The sequence below is a fragment of the Juglans regia genome, chromosome 2 (assembly GCF_001411555.2).
Source record: "Juglans regia cultivar Chandler chromosome 2, Walnut 2.0, whole genome shotgun sequence".
Taxonomy (NCBI): domain Eukaryota; kingdom Viridiplantae; phylum Streptophyta; class Magnoliopsida; order Fagales; family Juglandaceae; genus Juglans; species Juglans regia.
Genome location: NC_049902.1, coordinates 12,703,704 through 12,725,491, shown reverse-complemented (window position 1 = coordinate 12,725,491; position 21,788 = coordinate 12,703,704). Strand labels below are relative to the sequence as shown.

Sequence of the window (21,788 nt, the reverse complement as noted above, 5' to 3'; positions counted from 1 at the left end):
GGATGGGGGAAATAGAGAACCTTCAGTGGTCAACATCTTTGATATTGAAGGTAAATTCTGGAATGATGAATTACACAGCCAATAAATTTTTTCGAACGCATTCTTTTCTCTTTATACCTCCAATATACAAACTCATGAGATGCTCACTATAAAACTTTTTGAGGCCATTATAATCTCATGTCATAGTGTTCGATTGTTGTCATCCTACACAGTTATGCTTATCAAAAGAAAATAATTATATACCAGGGTAGAAAAAAGACTTTGCAATATTGACTATTGACAACAGCAATTTGAAAGCAAACATTCTAATGTTACTGACTATACATGCCATCTGTACATCTCTCACAAGAGCCCCAAGTCTTCCCCCACCCCCCACCCCCCAAAATCACCTGGTGTGCAACCTTCCTCCCACCTTCCCCCTGATCTCTGCCTCCCTTTCCCCAACTCTCTTTTCTCTTTCCTTTTTTTTTGGCTGTCAATCATGATACAAATGTCACCGCAACCCACACACCCCACCACCACCTTCCATGGCCTCTAGTCTACCTCCACCAAGTTCCACCTGCCTCTCCCCTGGAACGTTTAAATCAAGCGTTGCCCTCACCCATGGTAGATCTGCATATCTGTACATCCCCACTCTCTCTCTCTGGCATTATAAAAGAAAGACCCAATATCTACTGGACATCCAATGCTAAACACCGATGGCACTGGACAGCATGGAGCTCCACTTCAGTGGCCTCAAGCAGTCAACTATGGTGTTTCATCCTTTGTTGGAGAATAACACTACACATGCTGCAGTCACTTTTCCATGCAGCTTATTTCTGGGACTACTGTAAAAACAACCATCCTAGGTGGCTCCCCTTGGGTTTGGGCCCTAGAGGCAATTAAATTGGATCCTAAGGTCCATTTCAAAATTTTCTCTAATCCTAGTTAGCAATGTATAGTTGAGTTGGGCAGGTTGTTGGGGATTCCCACCTCTCTTCTCATTGCATTTCTTTTCCTTCAATAATTAGCCGTGCACCATGCATCAAATTTTCTAATTTTGTTTATAAGTTGATTATAGAGTTGTCTGACTGTGGCATTCTTAATTGAAAAGAAGACAAAGCATTACAAAAGAAAGAATACGTAGTGTTCCAAACTTTTAAATTTCTAACTTGTCTAATATTTATTGACATGGCCTTTCAAATTATTTCAAACTTAAATGAAAAAATTCATGATCATTTAATGCAGCAATGGATGATGTGACACAATAGGAGCAAAGCTCCTACTTTGAAGATTAAATACCTTATGGATATTATATTATCTTCACAAAAGAAAACATAAATTAAAAAACTAATAAAAATGTGATACAGACCTGGATATAAATATCAAAGACACGCTTTCCGAGACTTCTCCATGTGGGAGGGTTTTGAATTTCTATTTCAGCAAACTGGAGACTCACAGTATAGTTCCCGTTCTGCAGCCCCAAGCCATAGTATCTTAATGATGAAGCAGAGACTCGAGTTGTCTGGAACAGCTCCGAGTCTAACGTGCCTATGAATTGAGATGACATGGTCCCAGTAAAATATCCAACATTGCTAACTGCCCACCTATTTGTGTCAGTCACATAATATGTTGCTGGACCAAGTGTTGCATTATCCCTCTCATAGGTGATCCCACTAGAAGATGTAATCTGAGGACCCCCACACTTGATTCTAAAGTCAGAGTCTGAAATCCATATCAAAGAAACCCTTATTAATGGTTAATTAAGCTCAGAAAAAGCTAATTCCTAGAGGAAAAATAAAACTTTGAGAAGGGTAATTAATTTACGAGGTTCCGTAATACAACTCCTGATATGTTCATAAGCATGTTGTGCATTCTGTGACCATTAAAGATTATAAATGCTTCCTGGTCTTACTCTATCCATATCAATGTTTGGTAATCGTTTGAAGCTTAGCAGCATTGTATCCTGCTTAGAAACACGATTCCTAGGGTAGAAGCTTCTCCTTGTCTTCCCTCAATACTCACGAAAGCATTCAAATTTTGTAATCAAAGGCAAATTTTTTATTGTACTTACATCTTCCAAGGCCTCGATTGCAAGGAAAGCTTCGTTGGAGACAGTTCAGACCTGAAGGCAAAGCACTAAAAGCTGAAGAGGTTAATGTCGCACATGAACATCAGTTTTTCAAGCAGCTATATATGATTGATGCATATATTCTCATTCAAATTAAGTTCACTCTTATTATGAGAAATGGTCTCTTGGTTATACACAAATTAGCATTCTTCTAAAGTACTAACCCATGATTCCACACCAACCCCCCCACAACCCCACCCCCCCCCCCGGGGGGCGGTGCGATAAAAGAGGGTTTTCTAGATGAGTTAGAAGTCATGGTAATTGTAAGACATTTATGAGTTACGGAATTGATACTCAACAGTACAGAAAACTTCATGAAGAGAATTGTACACGATTCGGGCATACTTAATTTTTTTTTTCCACGTAAGATTTTTAGTAATATTGAAAAAGTGCCCAAGTACACAAAACATATACAATAGGAAAAGTCTGACAAGGAAGAGATCAAAGATGCTACCTACCTCCTAACCATGTGCTTCCCTTGAGGAAATTAACAATCCACTAAATAGAATCATCCAAGATCTCCAATACCTCAGCCACCGATGCCTCTTGGTCGATTGCCAGCCTATAAACAGTAGAAAAGGTGTCCTTGAGGGCCCTATCACTACACCAAATACCATGTCAAATTCTGACCCAGGAGCTATCCTCACCAAAAATCTAGTGTATTGAGAAAATACCTTATAGGCTCCTTGAGCCTCCAACAAGCATAGTGCCAAGCACCGTCATATTTAGCATCAATCACCATTTTCCACAAATGGCTCCCTCTCATGGATATACTGCCGCAACCATTTCCTAAGAAAAGCTTGATTGAACACCTTCAAATTTTGGATCCCCAAACCACCCTTCGAGGTTCGAGAGCACACCTTAAATTCTTCTCCTAGTTCGCACTAATCATCTAGGAACTTCACAGTATGATTCACTATACTAGCCAACAGTGGGAACAAGGATAGAGAGTAAGTAGGCAAACTAGAAAGAGTGCTCTTGATTAAGGTGTTCCTACCTCCTTTTGACAAATACAACATCTTCCAACTTGTCAACTTGAGCTCAATTTTCTCAATCACATCAATCCATATAGACTTGGCCTTGAAGTTGGCTCCCAAGGGAAGGCCAAGGTACTTCATTGGCAAGGATGACATCTTGCAACCCAAAGTCCTAGCTAGGCGTCTTACATTGTATACGTTTTGAAGCAGGACGAATTTAAACTTTGATGGATTCACTTTTAAGCCAGAGACAGCTCAAACCCTTAAGGACTGAGTTCGATTATGATCCACATCATAGAGAATCAGGTTTGCAAACAATAAATGGGAGATGCTGAGAGTTCCTTGATTGATATCCTCAAACGAGAAACCGCACATAAAGCCACCCCCAACATCATCTGGCAGCATCCTGCTAAAAGCTTCCATAACAAAACCAAACAAAAGAGTAGATAAAGGCTCACCCACATTTGGCCCGCATGAACTGTTGAAAAAGCTAACTAGAGTTCCATTTACCAAAAAGGAGAACCAAACCATGTAGACACAATACATAATCCAAGAATACATACCATCACACTCCAAATCTGCATCTCAAAAGCAAGTAATGTAAGAACTCCTAGTTGACTTGATCATAGGCCTTCACCCTAACCAACTTGTATGATATAGCTAGTTCACCAGATTATATTGCATTCATTAGCAATGAGTACCAAATCCAAGATTTGTCTTCTTCTTACAAATCCATCATGCTGTTTTGATACAATCTTCCCCAAGAGCTCACACTCATGCGATTAGCAAGGACTTTGGGAATGATCCATTAACTAGGCTAATAGGCCAATAATCCTTGATTTCGAAAGCCTTTTCTTGGGAATGAGAGCGATAAAGGTGGCATTGAAACTTTTCTCAAACTTTCCAACCGAGTGAAATTCTTGAAATACCTTCATAACATTATCCTTCAACACGTCCCAATAGGATTGGAAAAGAACCATGGTGAATTCATCCGGGCCTGTGCTTTGTCTCTTGCCATATGTTTTACCATATCATGAATCTCATTTTCTTCAGGTGGCCTCTCCAACCGTGTTGCTCTGGGTGGCTCAATAATAACCCATTGAGGTTTGGCCTCCAAGCAACCTATTCAACGAGTAAATGTTTGTAGAACTAGGCAATATGGCTTTTAATCTCGAACTGGTCCAGAGAAAACAACCCATTGATGTTGAGCATCTCAATGGTGTTGTTCCTCTTGCCATTCGATGGAAGAACTTTGTTGTACACTTGAGAACCCCCCCCCCCCCCCAGCAGGTCCTTGAGCCATAATGCCTGTCCCAAGAAAACATGTTTGGTTACCAAAAAAGTTCGGAAGTATTAGAAAATTTTGGGAATTTGTTTGAGATTAGGTTTTGGGAAAGGAGAGAAAATTTTTTGAATAAATATATTTTTTTAAATAAGTATTGTATTGGAGTTTTTGAAAGTGGATAGATAAAGCTAAAAAGTTGTTTGAATATAATTTTTTAAGGTTATTTTTTGATATGGAATTTGTAAAAGTTGTATTGATTTTTGTGTTTGAATAATGATTAGAAGAAAGGTTGAAATTTTGAAATATAAAAGTCTTTTGAGTTGAAGTTATGAGAAATGTTGAAATATTCTGAAAACAACTTGGTTGCCAAACAAGGCCGAATCTATCTAATTTAGACCAAGCCTGATTGTTCGACCACGTGTAAGATCCATCCAAAAGGGGGATATCCATAAGGTCCCATTCACCTATAAAATTAGAGAACTCCACCACTTTAGGGCTAAGGCCATGTTTGGCAAGAGGAGTTTTACATCTATAGTAAGAACTTTTTCATCTATAGTTCAAGTTTTTTCTCAAATTCTTTCCCAAACATAGAAAAATCTCAAAAACATTTCACTTAAAAACCTTTTCAAATCTTCAATTAAAAAATATAAAAGCTATACAACTTCATCTCATTTCCATTTCTTCACTATTCACAAAAAACTTCTCAACCTCTTTACATCCAAACATCCGCCAAGACAATCATCTCCTGATCTCTTGTGTAGGAACCGGGTAACATAGAAGTTACCTCCAATACACAAAGGCACTTCCCACCAACTGCACAAACTGGCAATCTCTTCCCATAGAAAACATCTACTACTACCCAAATGTGTGACACCCTAGATTTTCGCTAAGAATCCATTCGTAATTCCTGTAGATATAATTTATTTATTTATTTATTTGGGTTATTGGCTAAGTGTTGGAAGAATTCTTTAGGCCACTTTCTAGTTTTGTTGGATTGGATCTTGGAGTTCTAAGTTAAAAAGCCACAAGAGAAAAATAGAAGAAAAGGCCCATAGGAAACTCGGCCCATTAAGGACTTTGGCTTTGAAAGGCTCAAGTTTATCCTCTAGGCAAGGAGATGGCGCCATTTGGCTTCAAGGAGTTTTTGGTCATTTTAGGAAAAACACTTCTCATTTGGAACTTTGGGAAAAAGCAAGGATGACACTTGTCAAGCATGCATTGGTTTTCTAGAAGAAAAACTTGAAGAAGCAAGGGAGGTTTCGGTTTCTAGAAGAGTTGGCCAAGTGTCATTCATGCAAATGAAAGGTGAAGAGTTATGTCTTGGGAAAGGGCAAAATCTTGCTTGGGAAGAGAAGGACCTACACGTCTATGAGCATTCTAGAAGAATCTTGTGAAGGGCACACTTGAGGTGGATGGCAAGGGCGAAGGGGATTTGTGCATTTTGCCACCCACAATGACAATCACACAATATCCAAGACATTGGTAGAAGGAAGATCTTCTTGGGAAGATTTGAGCTCCTCGGCCAACCCACCCATATGCCTACACCATGTCACTTGCGTGAGTTTGAAGTTCCAAGATAGATTGCATAGAAAAGTGGAATCTAGGGAAGAAGCACCTAGGTTAGCACATTGGTGCCACTTGGCAAACATGCTTGAAGGTTTCTAGAAGAAGCTAAAGAGATGGAGAAGGATGTAGGGCTCTAGGGCACACGCCCATTGCACCTACCCACATGCCACATGTCTCACATGCACACCTCACATCTAGATACATTGAATCTAGATGTAAAAATGGATGAGAAAATGAGGGGACATGGTTTTGGCAACCCCAATAGACTACACAAGCACCTCCAACTCACGCCACTTGTTCTTAGTGAAAAGTTCCAAGAAGATTTTGCATAGGGAAGACAAATGTGAGATTTTCTAAAGGATTTACATTGGAACACTAAGAGACTTTCGGATCCCTATGCCACACGCCCACCCAAGTCATTTTTTGACATTTTGCCATTTGTCATTCATGCATAAATAGAGGAAAAGGCTCTAGAAGGGAGTAGAAGAGACAATGCACGAAAATTATCCTTGTACCCCTAGGATTTCGGCCACCACATTGCCACATGTCATGTTTTGAGTTGTTGAGAAGCATAAGGAAGTAGGAGAGTCACCTAGGGAACATGCATAGGAAGAAGAAGCTTCTTGCTTAGGGAAGAGTAAGGGACATGCATGGAAAAAGATAAAGACACATGGGAAAAGGAAGAGGCGCATGGGGAAAGGGAAGGACGCATGGGGAACACGCATCCACATCCTACATGCCTTTTGCCACTTGGCAAGCATGCACAAGTCTACAAGGTTCAAGCCTAGGGTTAGGATTTATCAAATAGCAATTTTGCCCTAGAGATTCATTGAATCTGGACTATATGGGGGAGCATGCCCAAGGAGCCTCTTAGGATTTCGAATTTTGACAAGATGCCATGCCAAATGTCACTCATGTAGAGGATCTTTTCGATTTCCCAAGGAGAGACAAAGGAGGGGCTTTGACACATGGCGTCCATGCAAGGGTATTCTTTGATTTCCAAGGAAAAGCAAGGATGAGGGATAATTCGAATTTCCAAGGAGCCACGCCACTTGTCCCACATGCATCAGAAAAGGCGCCACTTGTCCTACATGCATCAGAAACAGCGTCACTTGTCCTACATGCATAAGAAAATGTGTCATTTGTCCTACATGCATAAGAAAAGACACCACTTGTCCCACATGCATCAACTACGCCACTTGTCCAACATGCAGACCCTCCATATGTCACTTGTACAACATGCAATAGCCAAAAAATCTAAGGTCCAGTAAAGCTGAAGCAAGAAGAAAGAGAGTTTGGGTTATTTTTAGTATAAAAACACCCATTCATCTTTTAATTTGAGGCTTTACACGAAATTCTCACCCTATTCTCTTACTTTCCTCTCCATTCATTTACACATCCAAAGCTCTAGCTACACCACATTCGAATCAAGAGCCTAACATACTACAATGATGAAAACCGAGTTGTTGGTTAGAACAGTGCAAACCGAGCTTCCTCTTCAAGATTTTCGATATACTCTTTGTAAGCAAGGAAAAGTTTGTAAGTATACACTCAACTTAATCTTGGTTAATACTTGTATATATTTGTGTAAATCATTTCATTGTTATGTTTGCTATTTCTTGTTGCTTGTTGAATATGCTTATATGATCCTCGAAAATGAATATTACATGAATGGTATGATTCGGTTTTAAGATAAAAATGGCAAGAATGTCCTTAGCATGTTTCAGTTCTAAGGATAACTTTGTTGTTAATTTGTGATGTTTGATGACTCGACTATGCCATGTCTTGCAAGTTTCGGATTTTGGCCAAATACCATGATTTTATGTCTTGTTTCATTATGCTTTGATTTCTAAGCAATATGTTTGAAGTTTGAAGCATGTTTAAGTGATGATTGTTCATGTTTTTGTACTCACATGTTTCGGCCAACGCGCCTTTTCATAGTTCCAAGTATGTGTTTTGATCATTCATGTGATCTATGTTATCATGCCATGAATTGAAGATGTTATGCTTAGTTATTTCATGCTCGGCATTTCATATGTCATATGTCAAGTGTAAGTACGTATGTCTTAAGTCTCATGTCACATGTATTTAGGAACAAGTGTTTTCAAATAAAAGAGTTTAAAAGTTTTATCACGATCCCAAGTGCTAGGACGGGGGATTGTCCTAGTGGAACTCATTTGTCCACTCTGCAATGCTTAAGAATGGAGTGGTAACCCCTGGGTCGATAAAGAACTGTCGACGAGCCTCGAATGGATTCTTTTTAAAGAATGCCGGTGCGAGGAAGCGCCAAACGCTAGTGGGTGCATAAGGCATATAACCCGACAAAGTAAGGTCGAGTTATTATGAAATCTCTGTTTATGGCGTATTCATCACGGTGTACGGACCGTTGATGGTGCGGTAACTAGCAGGAACACGCAGTGCAAAGGTGAACTGTGTTGTGTCCACCCTCTGAATAAGAATAAGAGCTCATATGTTATGGATCACTTGATGAAAATCTCGTGATATGTTAAGGATCACTTAATGAAAATCTCGTGATATGATAAGGGATCACTCGATGAAAATTTTGTGACATGTTCTAATATGACAAGTTCTGATTAAGATCAACATGAAAAAAAAAGTCAAAGAAGTTTTCTGAAAATGTTAAAGTCTCTGTTACAGGTTTCTTGAAAATGGTCAAGTGCATAAGTCAAGTTCTGGTCAAGTCATATGTCAAGTACATGTCCATGCACACATTTCATGATATACCTCTTCTATGTTTCTGTTAACTATTGTATGTTGTATGTTTACCTGCTGAGATTTCTCGAAATCTCATTGTGGTAGTTTCCACTACCATTCCCCACCCAAAATGTTAGAAGTTGTGATAGGACCAGGAGTAGCGAGTCATGATGATGATCAAGGCCAAGGATGTGCTCAACTCGGAGAAAGAACGGATCTAGTCATGACCTACTTGGAGATAACTGAGATTAGAAAGATGCTTTAATGATTTCTTTGTTAAGGCCTTTTAGACAATACTCATTATGTTAAAGTGTAAACAAGGAGCTTGATACTCCATTGCTAAGAAGTGTGATGTAAAGCTATGAATGAAAAAGTTGGGATATTAGTTTATTCTGGTACAACTTTTAAATGACTTATTCAGCTGCGATTTATTGCATACTGCTAGTATACATAGGTGCATTGCATCTTATCTGTCATGTACAAGGGGTATGTAGCCTTGTATTACATATCCCGGAGTTTCAGTCACCGTCCAATCCCAAGCAGGGGCTGGGGGCGCCACAAAATGTCCACTAAATATAGGCAAAAGCCCACATGAAAGCATCTCCCACAATTTTAAAGTTGCAAGCCATCATATATTACCCAATGCACTCCTCGACTTTCTCCACCATCTTTTGTCCCACATCACTAGAACTCCATCCAAAGCCCGATTGGAGGTAATATATGACCAATCTATTTATGGACAACCCCAAAAATCCAAACCATATTTATGGAAATAACTTCCATTTTCGTTTTCTACAATCATACAATATCAACCTTTCAAAGGCGAAGTAGTTTTCTAATCCGGAGGCATATATGGACCTCGTTCAGCCCCTGGACATTTGAGGACAGAATCTAAGGCTTCATAATACAATTGATGTTGCCCTCCCTTTCGATTTGCCTCGACTTGAATTCCCTTCCTTCGCATCATAAGTGAGAGACCGGGCAGTGGCTTTAGCTCACTGTTTCTTTTTGAACCTGCCTTTTGTTATATGGAGATGTCTTGCCTTAATGGCTTAGAGTCATGCCATGAATTGATTCCCAAATCCAACACAAGAAATCCTTACACAGTGCACATTCTTGCATCTCCTTTATCTTTCTTATTACTCAATCCAAAGACGAGACTACAATATCATTGCCCGATTGCAGAGAAATTATAGGTACAGGCTCCTCCAAAGTAGGATCCAACTAGTGTATCATGCCCAAGGAATACTTCATCACAAGACACCATTGGCAGCTCCAACAGCTCAAATAGCCCCTCAATGCATTGTGACCCTTCCTCCAGACTCTGCTGCGCAGTGGAGAGAACCAAAACCCCATGTTCAATTTCATTTGCCATCCCATCACCTCATCTTCATCAACGGACCTTGTACAATGGTCCTAAGATAAAAGGAGGAAACTCCTGCCAAAAACACCTCTACCGATGATGATACTAATGACGACCAGTGATTCAGAGCACCATTACTGGCCAGCATACTGCTCTGTGTGGTTTAGAGCAAGAACATAGTGATTACCGGTGAGTTTTTATGGTTAGGACCTGAAGAAGAGCCCAACGCATAGACCCCCTTCAATCCCTTTGTATTTCCTTCACCACCGTTGGATACCGGCGACAACATAGAGGTAACCATGCGCTACACAGATCTAAAGCTGAAACACTCACCGAAGTGATTGCCTGAAAACCATAGGAAGAAGAACCAACTTCAAATACCAATTGCCTAACACTCCCCTTAACCCATCATACCTGCCGGGTTATCTATCTAAAGCCTGCCCCAATCTTATTTTTACCTTTCCCTTATCAACGGGTTTGGGTTTGTTAACGATCGCTTGGCCCAAGAATTTATCATGCCCATTAAGAGTAATTGGGTCAATCATGCTTGTGGCCTTATTTTTACCCTTTTCGTAGACTAGTCGACGTTAAAAACGTCCACGTGTTTTTACAAGGAGATGATTTTTTTTTGACAAGGAATTCTAGAGACCACGCAACTGCAACACGAAGTGGATCACAAGAGATGCATCTTACTAGTCCCAATGGTCACTTCTTCCTCCACAAGAATCCTCCTGTTGCACGCCCCTATTACGGAAGCTGGACATCACAAAGCATCTTGACACCTCCAAACTTCCTTGTACGATTGTAGCTTCCCCATTTCCACATCGTATAAACATGGCGAAACCAAATTTCTTCATCCAATAAACACTAAAGGTCTTATATGCCACGAGTTTTGGTAGTAATGAATGGGATAGAATGCTCTGGAGGTCCGATGGGAGCAAAAAGTTTTCTGTTTGATCTTTCTACAAGGTCTTGTCATCTCAGCGTCTTATTTATTTTCTTGGGAAGTGTAGGGTGCCTTCCAAAGTTGTTTTCTTCATATGGACCGTCTCTCTTCGGAAAATATTGACTATTGACAATTTGAGGAAGCATGATCTTATTGTCATGGATTGGTGCTACATGTGTAAGAAGAATGGTGAATCCGTGGATCATCTACTATTGCATTGTGAGGTGGCAAGGGCGTTATGGGATGAGATTTTCAGTAGATTCGGAATTGCTTGGGGCCTTTGAGGGTGGCGGATCTCTTAGCTTGCTAGAATGGTCTTCATGCTTGTTCTCAGGTGGCTGTGGTTTGGAGAATGATTCATTTGTGCATTATGTAGTGTGTATCTGGATGGAAAGAAATGATAGGTGCTTTGAAGATAGGGAGTGCTCTTTGGAAGAACTTAGAAATCTTTTTGTGCAGCCCCTATTGCTTTGGTTCTACCATTGTGCTCAATTGAACTAGTGTTCATGATTTTCTTCCAATCCTTCCGGGATGGCAATGAAGGCCCGTTTGAATTGGTGCATCATGGAGCTAAATATGATCTACTCCGTTCATGGAATGTCTTGAAGAATTCTTTACCTCCCACCAACAAAGTGCACGCATCCACCGTGATTGCTAGCCAAGCCACCATGGCTGTGCCAGCAAAAATCTCCTGCACCACCTTTCGGCTCCTTTGCACTATACGAATAGCATCAGCACCCTCTGACACAAAGTCAAACACCTTCACATCAACTAGTAACTTCTTCAAAACACCCATCCTCCCCACTAGTCCTTTAAGAAACCAATATTCCTATCCTAACAAGCCAAACCAGAAGTAATTTTGTACATAACTTGTCTCTTTCTTTCATTCTTTCTTTTTTAACCTTCTTTCAGTTTATGCTAGTCAGAATGTCCCTTTTCCATGTACTCAACTGCTTTTGATAGTCCCATTTGCTCTCCTAGGTATCATATCTGCTAATTACTCTAGATTTGTACTCAATGTCCTCTATCAAGAGAGCATAGATTACGCACAGCTAGGATAGGCATTCTAATTCTAAAATGAATTCTTTAAATTACATATTTTGGTAACTGATGACTACAGAGGTGTTGGTGCCGGTGACTGAGTCTCCTCAACAGATCTCAGTTTTTAACAATCTGTAGATATATGTGCAAATGTTTGAGTATTCCTCATTTATTTGCATTGAAATATAAATAATGTTACACTGTAACACATGAATATAACACTGGCAAAGAGGATTGCGTCAGACAAGGATGCTTCTGTGGCTGATAATATGAGCATTTCCGCTAATTCTCTTCATTGGTTTGTGAGTTTTTCTAGAGCTGTACAGGACTGGGAGGTGAACGACATTGTTGATTTCTAAAATGTTTTATACACGTTGAAAGTACAAGCAGGTAGGGAAGACGGACTAATATGGACACACACCGGGAACAAGAAATTTTCAGTCCACTCTTATTACAAGTTTTTGACGGTTCATCCCACCAATGCCTTTCCTTGGAAGAGCATTTGGAGGAGTAATGCACCCCTTAAAGTTGTCTTTTTTGGCTGGTTGGCATCCCGTGGGAAGATATTGAGTATTGATAAACTGAAAAAGCGAGGCCTCTACTTAACCAATTGGTGCTTTATGTGCAAACACAGCAGCGAATCAGCAAACCATCTACTTCTCCACTGCGAAGTAGTCAAGGCTTTATGGGACAACATCTTCACTAGACTTGGTATTGCATGGGTAGGGTCTTGGATTTATTGTCATGTTGGAGAGGGATTAGGGGCCACCGCCACATTGCAGCTGTTTGGAAGATGGTGCCTCTATGTTTAATGTGGCACACATGGATTGAAGGAAATGATTGATGTTTTGAAAATAGGGAACGCTCTCTGGATAGTTTTAGGGCCTTTTTCTATCACATTTTGTTGCTTTGGGCTTCTTCTATTGTATTGAATGGAGGGAATTTTAATGACTTTTATGCTATTTTCCATAGCGTGTAGTTTGTAACTAGGCTTTTTCTTGTATACTTCCCGTGTACTTAGGCATTGTCTTTTTACGTGGATTAATAAAACTTCTTACTTATCGAAAAAAAAAAATATATAACACTGGCAAAGAGGAAGAAACAACAGAAAACAATCATAACAATTTTAAGCATGGGTTGCTCTGACATATAAAAGTGATAGCAAGAGACGATCAGAGATTAAGTGATTGACAGATTTGCTATCTTAAATATACTTAATAGGCCAGCTTTTTGGCCTCCACTCAATTGACCGTTTTCTTTAAATTACCCATGGTCTGCTCCCACTAAAAAAAAAAATTCATCCCCTCTACTAGACGTGATATGTGATTCACATGCTAGGTAGCAGCAAAATAGGTTCCCATGTATAATTTAACACTAGTGAAGAAAAATAATGTCACAAACTATTGATGATCTACACTCCTTAACAAAAAAAAAGGATAATCCATAAAAGTAGAAAATATTGAACAGATATATTACCCGCTGTTTGAACTTTCAATCTTGAAGTTGTTGGCAACTAAATTACTGCATAATTACAATCCATAAGATCCCAATGTCAGCTTCATCATGAGGAAAATGGCATACAAGCCCAAAAATACATACTGATGTCAAGAATAGTAAACATACAGTTGTAAATTTTCTTGGCTGACCCAAGAAGGAAAGCTTCCAACTAAATTATTATAAGACAGATCACTGCAAGCATAAGATAACAAGAATGTTAGGTAAATGCATTCCATTAAATTAGTAACAATGCCTATTTCGTTCGTATTAATATAATTGTCTTCTTACTAATAAAAAAAAAAAATTAAATTAGTAACAATGCCACGTTCAGTACCAAAACTAGTCATTAGACATGTGACATTAATGCTTTAAAATTAATTTTTGCTGCCTGATTGTTGGAAATGAAAAAAAAAAAAAAAAAAACTGCTATTTTTCCTTAAATTGCAACTCTTTTTTTATAAGTTTATTCTTTTTTAAAAGATGGTTCGGCTGGGACAAATCCACCGGTACAAATTGCAACTCTTGTTTATGCTAGATAAATATTTGATATTTCAAATAAGTAATGACAGCAGTTCTAAAAAGGGAAAAGCCCACTGAGTTTGAAGGTTTTAGTTGAAATGAGTCTGCAGCCTCAAATCCATATTTATATTTGTCGTTAGGATATGACCATGCAAATCAATCTAGTGGTCATCAGAGTTCACTCTTTTCTTAAATTGCTTTTGGACATACTGAAATGCCAAAAAGCAAAGAGAAAATATTTAATCTTCCAGAGTAATACTTAGATTACTACATGGAGATCAAAAACTTAGATTTATGATCACCCTTTATACGTGTCTCTTCTCCATTCTGATTGTTATAGCTGACTATATAAGTAGTGGCTACCCATGGCTATTCAAAATGCCAACCTAAGAGAGCATATGTTAATAGGAATAGGAGTCTGTACTACCTCTCAACAATGAATAGATTATAAATTGTTCCTATACATACATAGATATATATATATATATATATAAATATATATAAACACACACACACATCAGATGGTTCAGAAAAACCTAATACATTTTTATCAACCAAAAGGGAACCATATCAATCGTAATGAAAATAATGTTGTGAAATGCAAATAATGTCTTAGGTACTTACATGTTAAGAAGAGACACTCTCTTTTGTGCTGGCAGGGTGCCATTTAACTGATTATTTCCAAGAAACCTGATAATGAAATCAATAGTACATGCTTTAATACCAAGAGTATGAATGTATAATATGCAGTTAAGCAAATGTAGTATATTACAAGTAAGCAAGCGAACTCAGATTGAAAAGCGAATCTGGAATCTGCCCTGCTATGTTGTTGAAGCTCAAATCCCTAAAAGAAGTAACATAATTTATCGTGAGCAGTCATAAACAAACTAATTATCACCCAGTTGTGAGACATAAAAAGCTATCTACAAGTAATTAACACACATTCTTTAAGAAACATTAGCCAACAAAATTTAAGCCCGGCACACCATCCCAACAAGAACAAATGAGCAACAAACTGTGAAAAATAACATGACCATTATATCAAAATTGGATGAGTATTTAGCTTTTTAACAGGTTGGGCTTGTCCAACCTAATAAATAACGGAGAGGTTCCTGCTTCCATTACTTTGGATCAAATTTAAATGCAACCTAACAGATTACCAGCAACACACATGCCTTAAGAATCGCCAATCAATGTATATTACTTACAGCTGTGTCAAATTTTGGTATTCTCCTATATTGGATGGAATTGAATCGGAAATGTTATTATTCCTCAGCACTCTGCAACATTTGTAACTATATTGTTATACCATATTCTAAAAAATCAAAACAAAGAAAGAAAACAAATAAATTAATTGATAGGAAATTCCAAATAACAAGCTTTGGTGTTGCCTTACAACTGAGTTAGAGACTTCATATCCTTTATAAATGCTAGTGAAGAACTCCCATTAGACAGATCACTTATTAACCTATATCAAACAAAAGATTATTAGCTTACATGTCTGCAAAGTGCCAGGTAGAAAAAAAAAAGTACATAAGAGATATAGACACTCACATCACTTTAAGAGAAGTCAAATTGGAAAACGTTGAGGGTATTGGACCATTGAAAGAGTTACCTTCAAGCCTCCTACAAAAGCATTTGGTTGTAGCTAATCATAAATTGTGCATAGATGCATCGTCTATGCAGAATATACAAAGCAAACATTAAGTTTTATCAATCATAAACTCATAACAACAGTGCTTCATATTGACTTTGTAGCATTACAAAACCTTGAGCCTCATTGATCATGAATGATCAGAACAGAAACGAAAGGGCTAGGAATATTGTCTTACAAGGAAGTAAGCTTTGACCAAGTCGCTATGAAATCAGGTATGCTGCCGGTGAGTTCATTGTCTGATGCCCAACTGTGAACAAAAATGTATTTCCTCAAGCAATTTTAGTCGATTTTGTTTTATTTATCACGTATATGTATTCTAGTAAGATTTGAAGTAGGAAAAGTAGTAGTCAGCAAGTTCTTACACTGTGTGGAGGTTCTGTAATTTAGCAAATGTGGAGGGAATCTCACCACTAACTCCAGAGCTATCAAAGTAGCTGTCAGAGTAAACAACTCGAGTGAATCTACTGATATTTGATATACAATCCTCAGATTGTGAAAATTTCATTATAACGGTTAAGGAATTCAACTATGGAAAGACAGTTGTCAAGTCTTCATTAGATCCCCTTCAAGTTGTGCACTCTTTAAGAGAAAAAATATCAAAATCACTCATGGTCGGCTCCTAGAATTAAATATCAAATAAATGCAATTGCAGGTATCAACTCTCTTCAATAGTTGTGTCATCTCTACATCCTTACTGACACTGCTAATTTACTCAAGAATGTGAATAAGAAACATCATTTTTACTTTTTGCACATGTGGTCTTGCATATGCAATATCATGAAATATCACTGTCATAAGATTTATTGTCAGAGAGTTCTAATAATCTGGAGCCACACAGTATTGATACTTGCAGAAGCTTTATCAGAACCATTTCTAAAGCCATTGGCGCAGCTACAAGATGCAATCAAATGGATTTGCAGAACTTACACTGAAGATGGAAAGTTGGAATTGTACTTACATTTGCTGTAATTTCACCAAATTCCCAAGCTCAGATGGCAAAGAACCAGAGAAGTTATTCGACCCAAAACCGCTGCAAATTTCACAAGTAAAACAGTAGATAAATAATAAGCCAAAGACTTGATTCCCAAGACTAACATCATCAAGATCAGGTATAGAAGATGCAGAAAGCAACAGAACAGACATAAACTTGAATATGGATTAGTACAAAATTTCCATTTCTGTGTGTACCCTTTGTCAAACCTATTACTTTCTAAAAATAAAGGCATTGGGAAGAAAGGACAGTATTTAAAAAGACAATTAAAATCTGTAAAAGAGAGCAGCAAAACCAAGATGCACATAGATGGCGTACAAAATGAAAAATTATGATAACTTACAATGATAATAAATCAGAAAGATTCCCAAGCTCCTTTGGAAGCTCCCCTGATAATGCATTAATGCCAACACTCCTAATTTAATGAAGAGGAGAAAAGGCAAAAGGTTAACCCATATTAGATGCACCATGTAACAGGGTTTTGATAAAAAATTGGGATGGGGCTTACAGGTATTGCATGCGAGTTAGATTGCCAATGGATGCAGACAGGTTACCTGTCAAATAATTTTGGCCCAAATTCCTGTCATATGGAGGAATATTGGTATATTTAGCTGAGTAACAACAAAATCTAATGATAGAAAGTGTAAGAGGAATAGAAATATGGTTGTCAGTAAAAAGAACCCAAAAATCGTAGCCTATTGTTTATTATTGTCCCAAGACATCATAAATACATACTCATAAAAAAAAAAAAAAAGACATTATAAATACACATGCCCTTTTTTTTTTTTGATTCATACTAATCTTTATTTTATCACAAAAAAAAAATAGAAAAAAGTCTGGAATGGATAAATATTAAAAACCCACCAAAACCATAACCATGAACATGACACCATGGAATTCAACGACACTATAACAAGTTAAACGACACCATCCCAATAGATGAACCACAAACAAAACGTTAGATTATTACTGGATTTATTGTAGATATCAGATCTAGAGTTGACCACAGTCAGCGATGACCACGGGCTTTGAGGTCTTTCCCGAGCTCGATCCTACCTTCTCTATCGCCCTCACCATGTCCATCCCCTCAACCACCTGCCCGAACACCATGTGCTTACCGTCCAGCCACTCCGTCTTCTCAGTGCATAAGAAGAACTGTGATCCGTTGGTGCCGGGACCGGCATTGGCCATGGACGGGACACCGGGGCCTGTGTGCTTCTTGAAGTTCTAGTCCGCGAACTTCACCCCGTAAATGGACTCTCCGCCGGTACCGTTCCCGGCGGTGAAGTCACCGCCCTGGCACATGAATCCCGGGATCAGCCGGTGGAAGGCCGACCCCTTGTAGTGTAGCGGCTTACCAGAGCGACCAGTGCCCTTCTCGCCGGTATACACATATGCCCTTAATAATAGAAAATATCAAATATGTCAACACTCCCCCGCTCAAGATGAGGCAAAGATATCTCACTTGCTCAACTTGCATAAAGCTGTGTGAAAGACACTACTAGATGTCAATGGACAGCTTTGCTGTCCATATTTGTTTCCTTATTTGTTTCCTTGATTTACTCTTCTCTACAATTATGACAGATTGTATAGGGATAGAATTAGCATATACTTATTTCTTTCCATGTATAGAACTCTTGTATAGTTTATATAATAAACCGAGATCACAAGGCCAATTGATTCGGCCATTCAAACAGAATTCTGACTTATTTTGAAATGGCATCAAGAGCCGCTTGAATTTTTTTTCTCACGGTTTGGTTCTCGCCCACGTGAATTTTTTTCTCTTCTCAGTTTCGTGTGTCGGCGTCTTCTAGATTATTCTCAGTGACCCAACGTGATCTATTTGTTGTTTCGTGTGAAAGCTCTCTTGTTTTTCGGTCTATTTTTTTTGGGCTGGTGTTATCGGTGTCGTTTGTTCCAGGTTTGAGTTTTTTGGCAGCCTCTGTTCAGGTCTCGGTAGCAGTACTCTTCTGGTGGGCCTCTCGACACGTCTGTTCTTGGTTTGCATAGTTTTTCAGTAGCTTCTTTTTCCATCTCAGCAGCAGCATCCTTCTGGTGGACATCTCGGCACTTTGTGCCTTTGATTTATCGCAGACGCAGCTTGTCCTTTTTGGTCATTTTTCTTTCTCTTGGTAATTTTGGCATTTTTGTCTGTGGTAATTTTTTGGCCATTTTACTTGTGATAATTTCGGCACCTCTCTGTGGGTATCTCACAATTTATCATTGATTTGCTTTGTGTCGGAATTTATTTATTTGTGATGGACTTTGCACTTGTGTGTGTCAAGTTTACGGGCACAAACTACTTTACTTGGGCATTTCAGTTTGAACTTTTCCTCAAGGGAAAAGATCTTTGGGGTCATATTGATGGCATGGATGTTGCCCAAAAATCCACTACTGACAAATCCAAAGATCTCGGGGCTTCTCCTTCATGGGCTATACTTGATGCTCAGATTATGTTTTGGCTTCTTAGTTTGTGGAGCCACATATTATTACTAACTTGCGGGCTCATCACTCTGCTCAATCCATGTGGAATTACTTGAAGAAGGTTTATCATCAAGCTAATGATGCTCGTCGCTTTCAGTTAGAACATACGATTGCCATGTTTCAGCATGGTAGTGTTTCCATCCAAGACTACTACTCGGCATTTATGACTCTTTGGCATGAATATACTGATTTGATTATTAAGGATGTTCATGTTGCCGCTCTTTCGACTATTCAGACTCTTCACGAGACTAGCCGGCCTGATCAGTTTCTTACGAAACTACGCCCGGAAATTGAATATGTTCGCTCCTCTCTACTGAACAGATCTCCTGATCCTTCTCTTGATATTTGTTTTGGTGAGTTACTTCGCGAAGAACAACGTCTTAGTACTCAAGCTATTTTGGAGCAATCTCATGGCAGTTCCGGGACGACAACTGTGGCTTATGCTGTCCAAGGACGATGATCACCTATGAATTCTAAAAATTTGCAGCATTTCTGCTGCAAGGAATATTGTTCTCATTGCAAGAAGAAGGGTCACATTATCAAAGAATGTCGTATCCGCCCCCAGAATTGTTAGGCCCAAGCATTTCAAACTTCTATTATTGTTCCTCCCGCAGCGACTTCTATAGCACATGGCTCTTCCTCAACTGCTTCATCTGATCTTGAACCTCATGCAACAAATTACTACACACCATAAATGGTATAACAGATGCTAATTTTAGCATTACCTGCAATGGGGTTTCAAGGTAAAAATTCTACTAAACTCTGGTACGTAGACTCGGAGATTTCTAATCACATGACAAATACTCCCACCGCTCTGTGTCGTGTTCGGCCATGTGCTGGTCAATCTGCCATTCAGACTACCAATGGCAGTTCTTTGCCAATAGCTGCTGTCGAAGATGCCTCTTCTAAATTTACTGATGTCTTTCTTACCCCTCAGCTTTCCACGAATCTTATTTCTGTTGGTCAATTATTTGATAACAATTGTGCTGTTAATTTTTCTGGTGATGGTTGTGTTGTGCAGGACCAGGTAACGGGGGAGCCGATCGTGAAGGGACCTAAAGTGGGGCGCTTGTTTCCACTATTTTTACCTGTTCCAGCACTTTCTCCAATTTTTTCTATTAAGTATTTCGCTTGTAATAATGTTCCTGATCTGAGGTATGGTGTGGCATCGTCGTTTAGGCCATCCCAACACTCAGATCTTATATCATGTATTGCACTCTAGTTTTCTTGGTAATAAGGAATGTTCTTCTTTATCTCTTGAGTGTGATTATTGTAAACTTGGTAAAAGCAAAACTCTTCCCTTTCCTTTGCATGCTAGCAGAGCTTCTCACTGCTTTGATCTTATCCATAGTGATATTTGGAGACCTTCCCCAGTTAGTTCACATAAAAAATTTAAATACTATGCGATTTTCATTAATGATCATAGCAGATTCACTTGGGTTTATTTTTTTCGCTCTAAATCTGAGGTTTTTCTTACTTTCACTAAGTTTTTAGTGTATGTTGACAATCAATTTTCTGCAACTACCAAGACATTACGCACAGATTCTGTTGGTGAATATTTGTCTACTGAGTTTCAAGCATTCTTGGCTTCTAAAGGTATTATTCATCAACGTTCATGTCCTGCTACTCCCCAACAGAATGGAGTAGCCGAACGCAAAATTGGTCATCTTCTTGATGTGGTACATACTCTCTTGTTAGAATCCTCTATTCCATCAATGTTCTGGGTCGAGGCTCTGAAAACTGCTACTTGCTTGATTAATCGTTTACCTTCCCAAGTCTTACACATGGAGTCTAACAAATTTCTTTCTTTGACTGAATAATCCCTCCTATTCCTTCTCATTCATTAAGTAGTCAAAATAGATTACACCCAATTAGCCATTCGAAATCTGACTTCCTATCCTATAGGGATTTAAATCTTGGATAAGATATGTTTCTCATACTTATCTACTTAATCTAAATATTCAACTTACAAATTATATAAATCCTATACAACTGTACAAATATATCTATACCTGAAATACATAGATAACATAGGAATTAATTCAAATAAATATAATCCACTAATATCCCCCTTCAAATTGATGCCAGTGTATCTACTAGCATCAATTTGCTAACTAGGAATTGATGCCGCTGTCTTGTTATCGCTTTTGTGAATAAATCAACTACTTGGAGATCCGTAGAGATATGAGGAAGAATAATAGACATAGCCTCATAGGCTTGACGAATATGGTGACAATCTACTTCAATATGTTTGGTACGCTCGTGAAATACTGGATTGGCAACAATTTGAATGGCACTAGTGTTGTCACCATGAAGAGGAGTTGGCTTGTCTTGCGAAAAACCAATCTCTTGAAGAATGCCCCGCAACCACATCACCTGAGAGCACGCTGCTGAGTGAAGCAACATTCACTCTTGCTTCTTGCATTTCCAGGAGATGAGTGAATGTCCAAGAAAAATGCACCACCAAGTTGTAGAACGCCTAGAATCTGGGCAACCAGCTCAATCGGCATCACTATAAGCCATAAGTTGTAGTGAAGTGCCAGCAGGAAAAAATAACCCACAATTAGGAGTTCCAATCAAGTATCTGATAATACGACGAACAACCACTAAATGCAAGTGCCTAGGAGTGTCCATAAA

The 21,788-nt window shown here is 38.8% G+C and overlaps 1 protein-coding gene and 1 pseudogene across 2 annotated transcripts in view; both read right to left on the bottom strand.

The window, feature by feature from the left end:
- Window positions 1-21,788, bottom strand: part of LOC109001730 (probable LRR receptor-like serine/threonine-protein kinase At1g56140) — a 57,733-nt gene that overhangs the window by 4,479 nt on the left and 31,466 nt on the right. The window contains exons 1-15 of one of the 2 annotated variants that reach the window (XM_035686979.1): window positions 17,638-17,751; window positions 17,176-17,247; window positions 17,011-17,082; window positions 16,635-16,706; window positions 16,039-16,110; window positions 15,852-15,923; window positions 15,574-15,645; window positions 15,416-15,487; window positions 15,228-15,299; window positions 14,792-14,863; window positions 14,644-14,709; window positions 13,627-13,692; window positions 13,480-13,524; window positions 2,054-2,118; window positions 1,352-1,704 (exon numbers count right to left, since the gene is read on the bottom strand). In XM_035686979.1, coding sequence (XP_035542872.1) covers window positions 1,352-1,704; window positions 2,054-2,118; window positions 13,480-13,524; window positions 13,627-13,692; window positions 14,644-14,709; window positions 14,792-14,863; window positions 15,228-15,299; window positions 15,416-15,487; window positions 15,574-15,645; window positions 15,852-15,923; window positions 16,039-16,110; window positions 16,635-16,706; window positions 17,011-17,082; window positions 17,176-17,186 — 1,182 coding nt within the window. In that variant the 5' untranslated portion in view covers window positions 17,187-17,247; window positions 17,638-17,751. Of the gene's footprint in view, window positions 1-1,351; window positions 1,705-2,053; window positions 2,119-13,479; window positions 13,525-13,626; window positions 13,693-14,643; window positions 14,710-14,791; window positions 14,864-15,227; window positions 15,300-15,415; window positions 15,488-15,573; window positions 15,646-15,851; window positions 15,924-16,038; window positions 16,111-16,634; window positions 16,707-17,010; window positions 17,083-17,175; window positions 17,248-17,637; window positions 17,752-21,788 lie in introns of those variants that run through there. The other variant, XM_035686977.1, reaches the window with a different exon arrangement.
- Window positions 17,642-18,074, bottom strand: LOC109001740 (annotated as a pseudogene).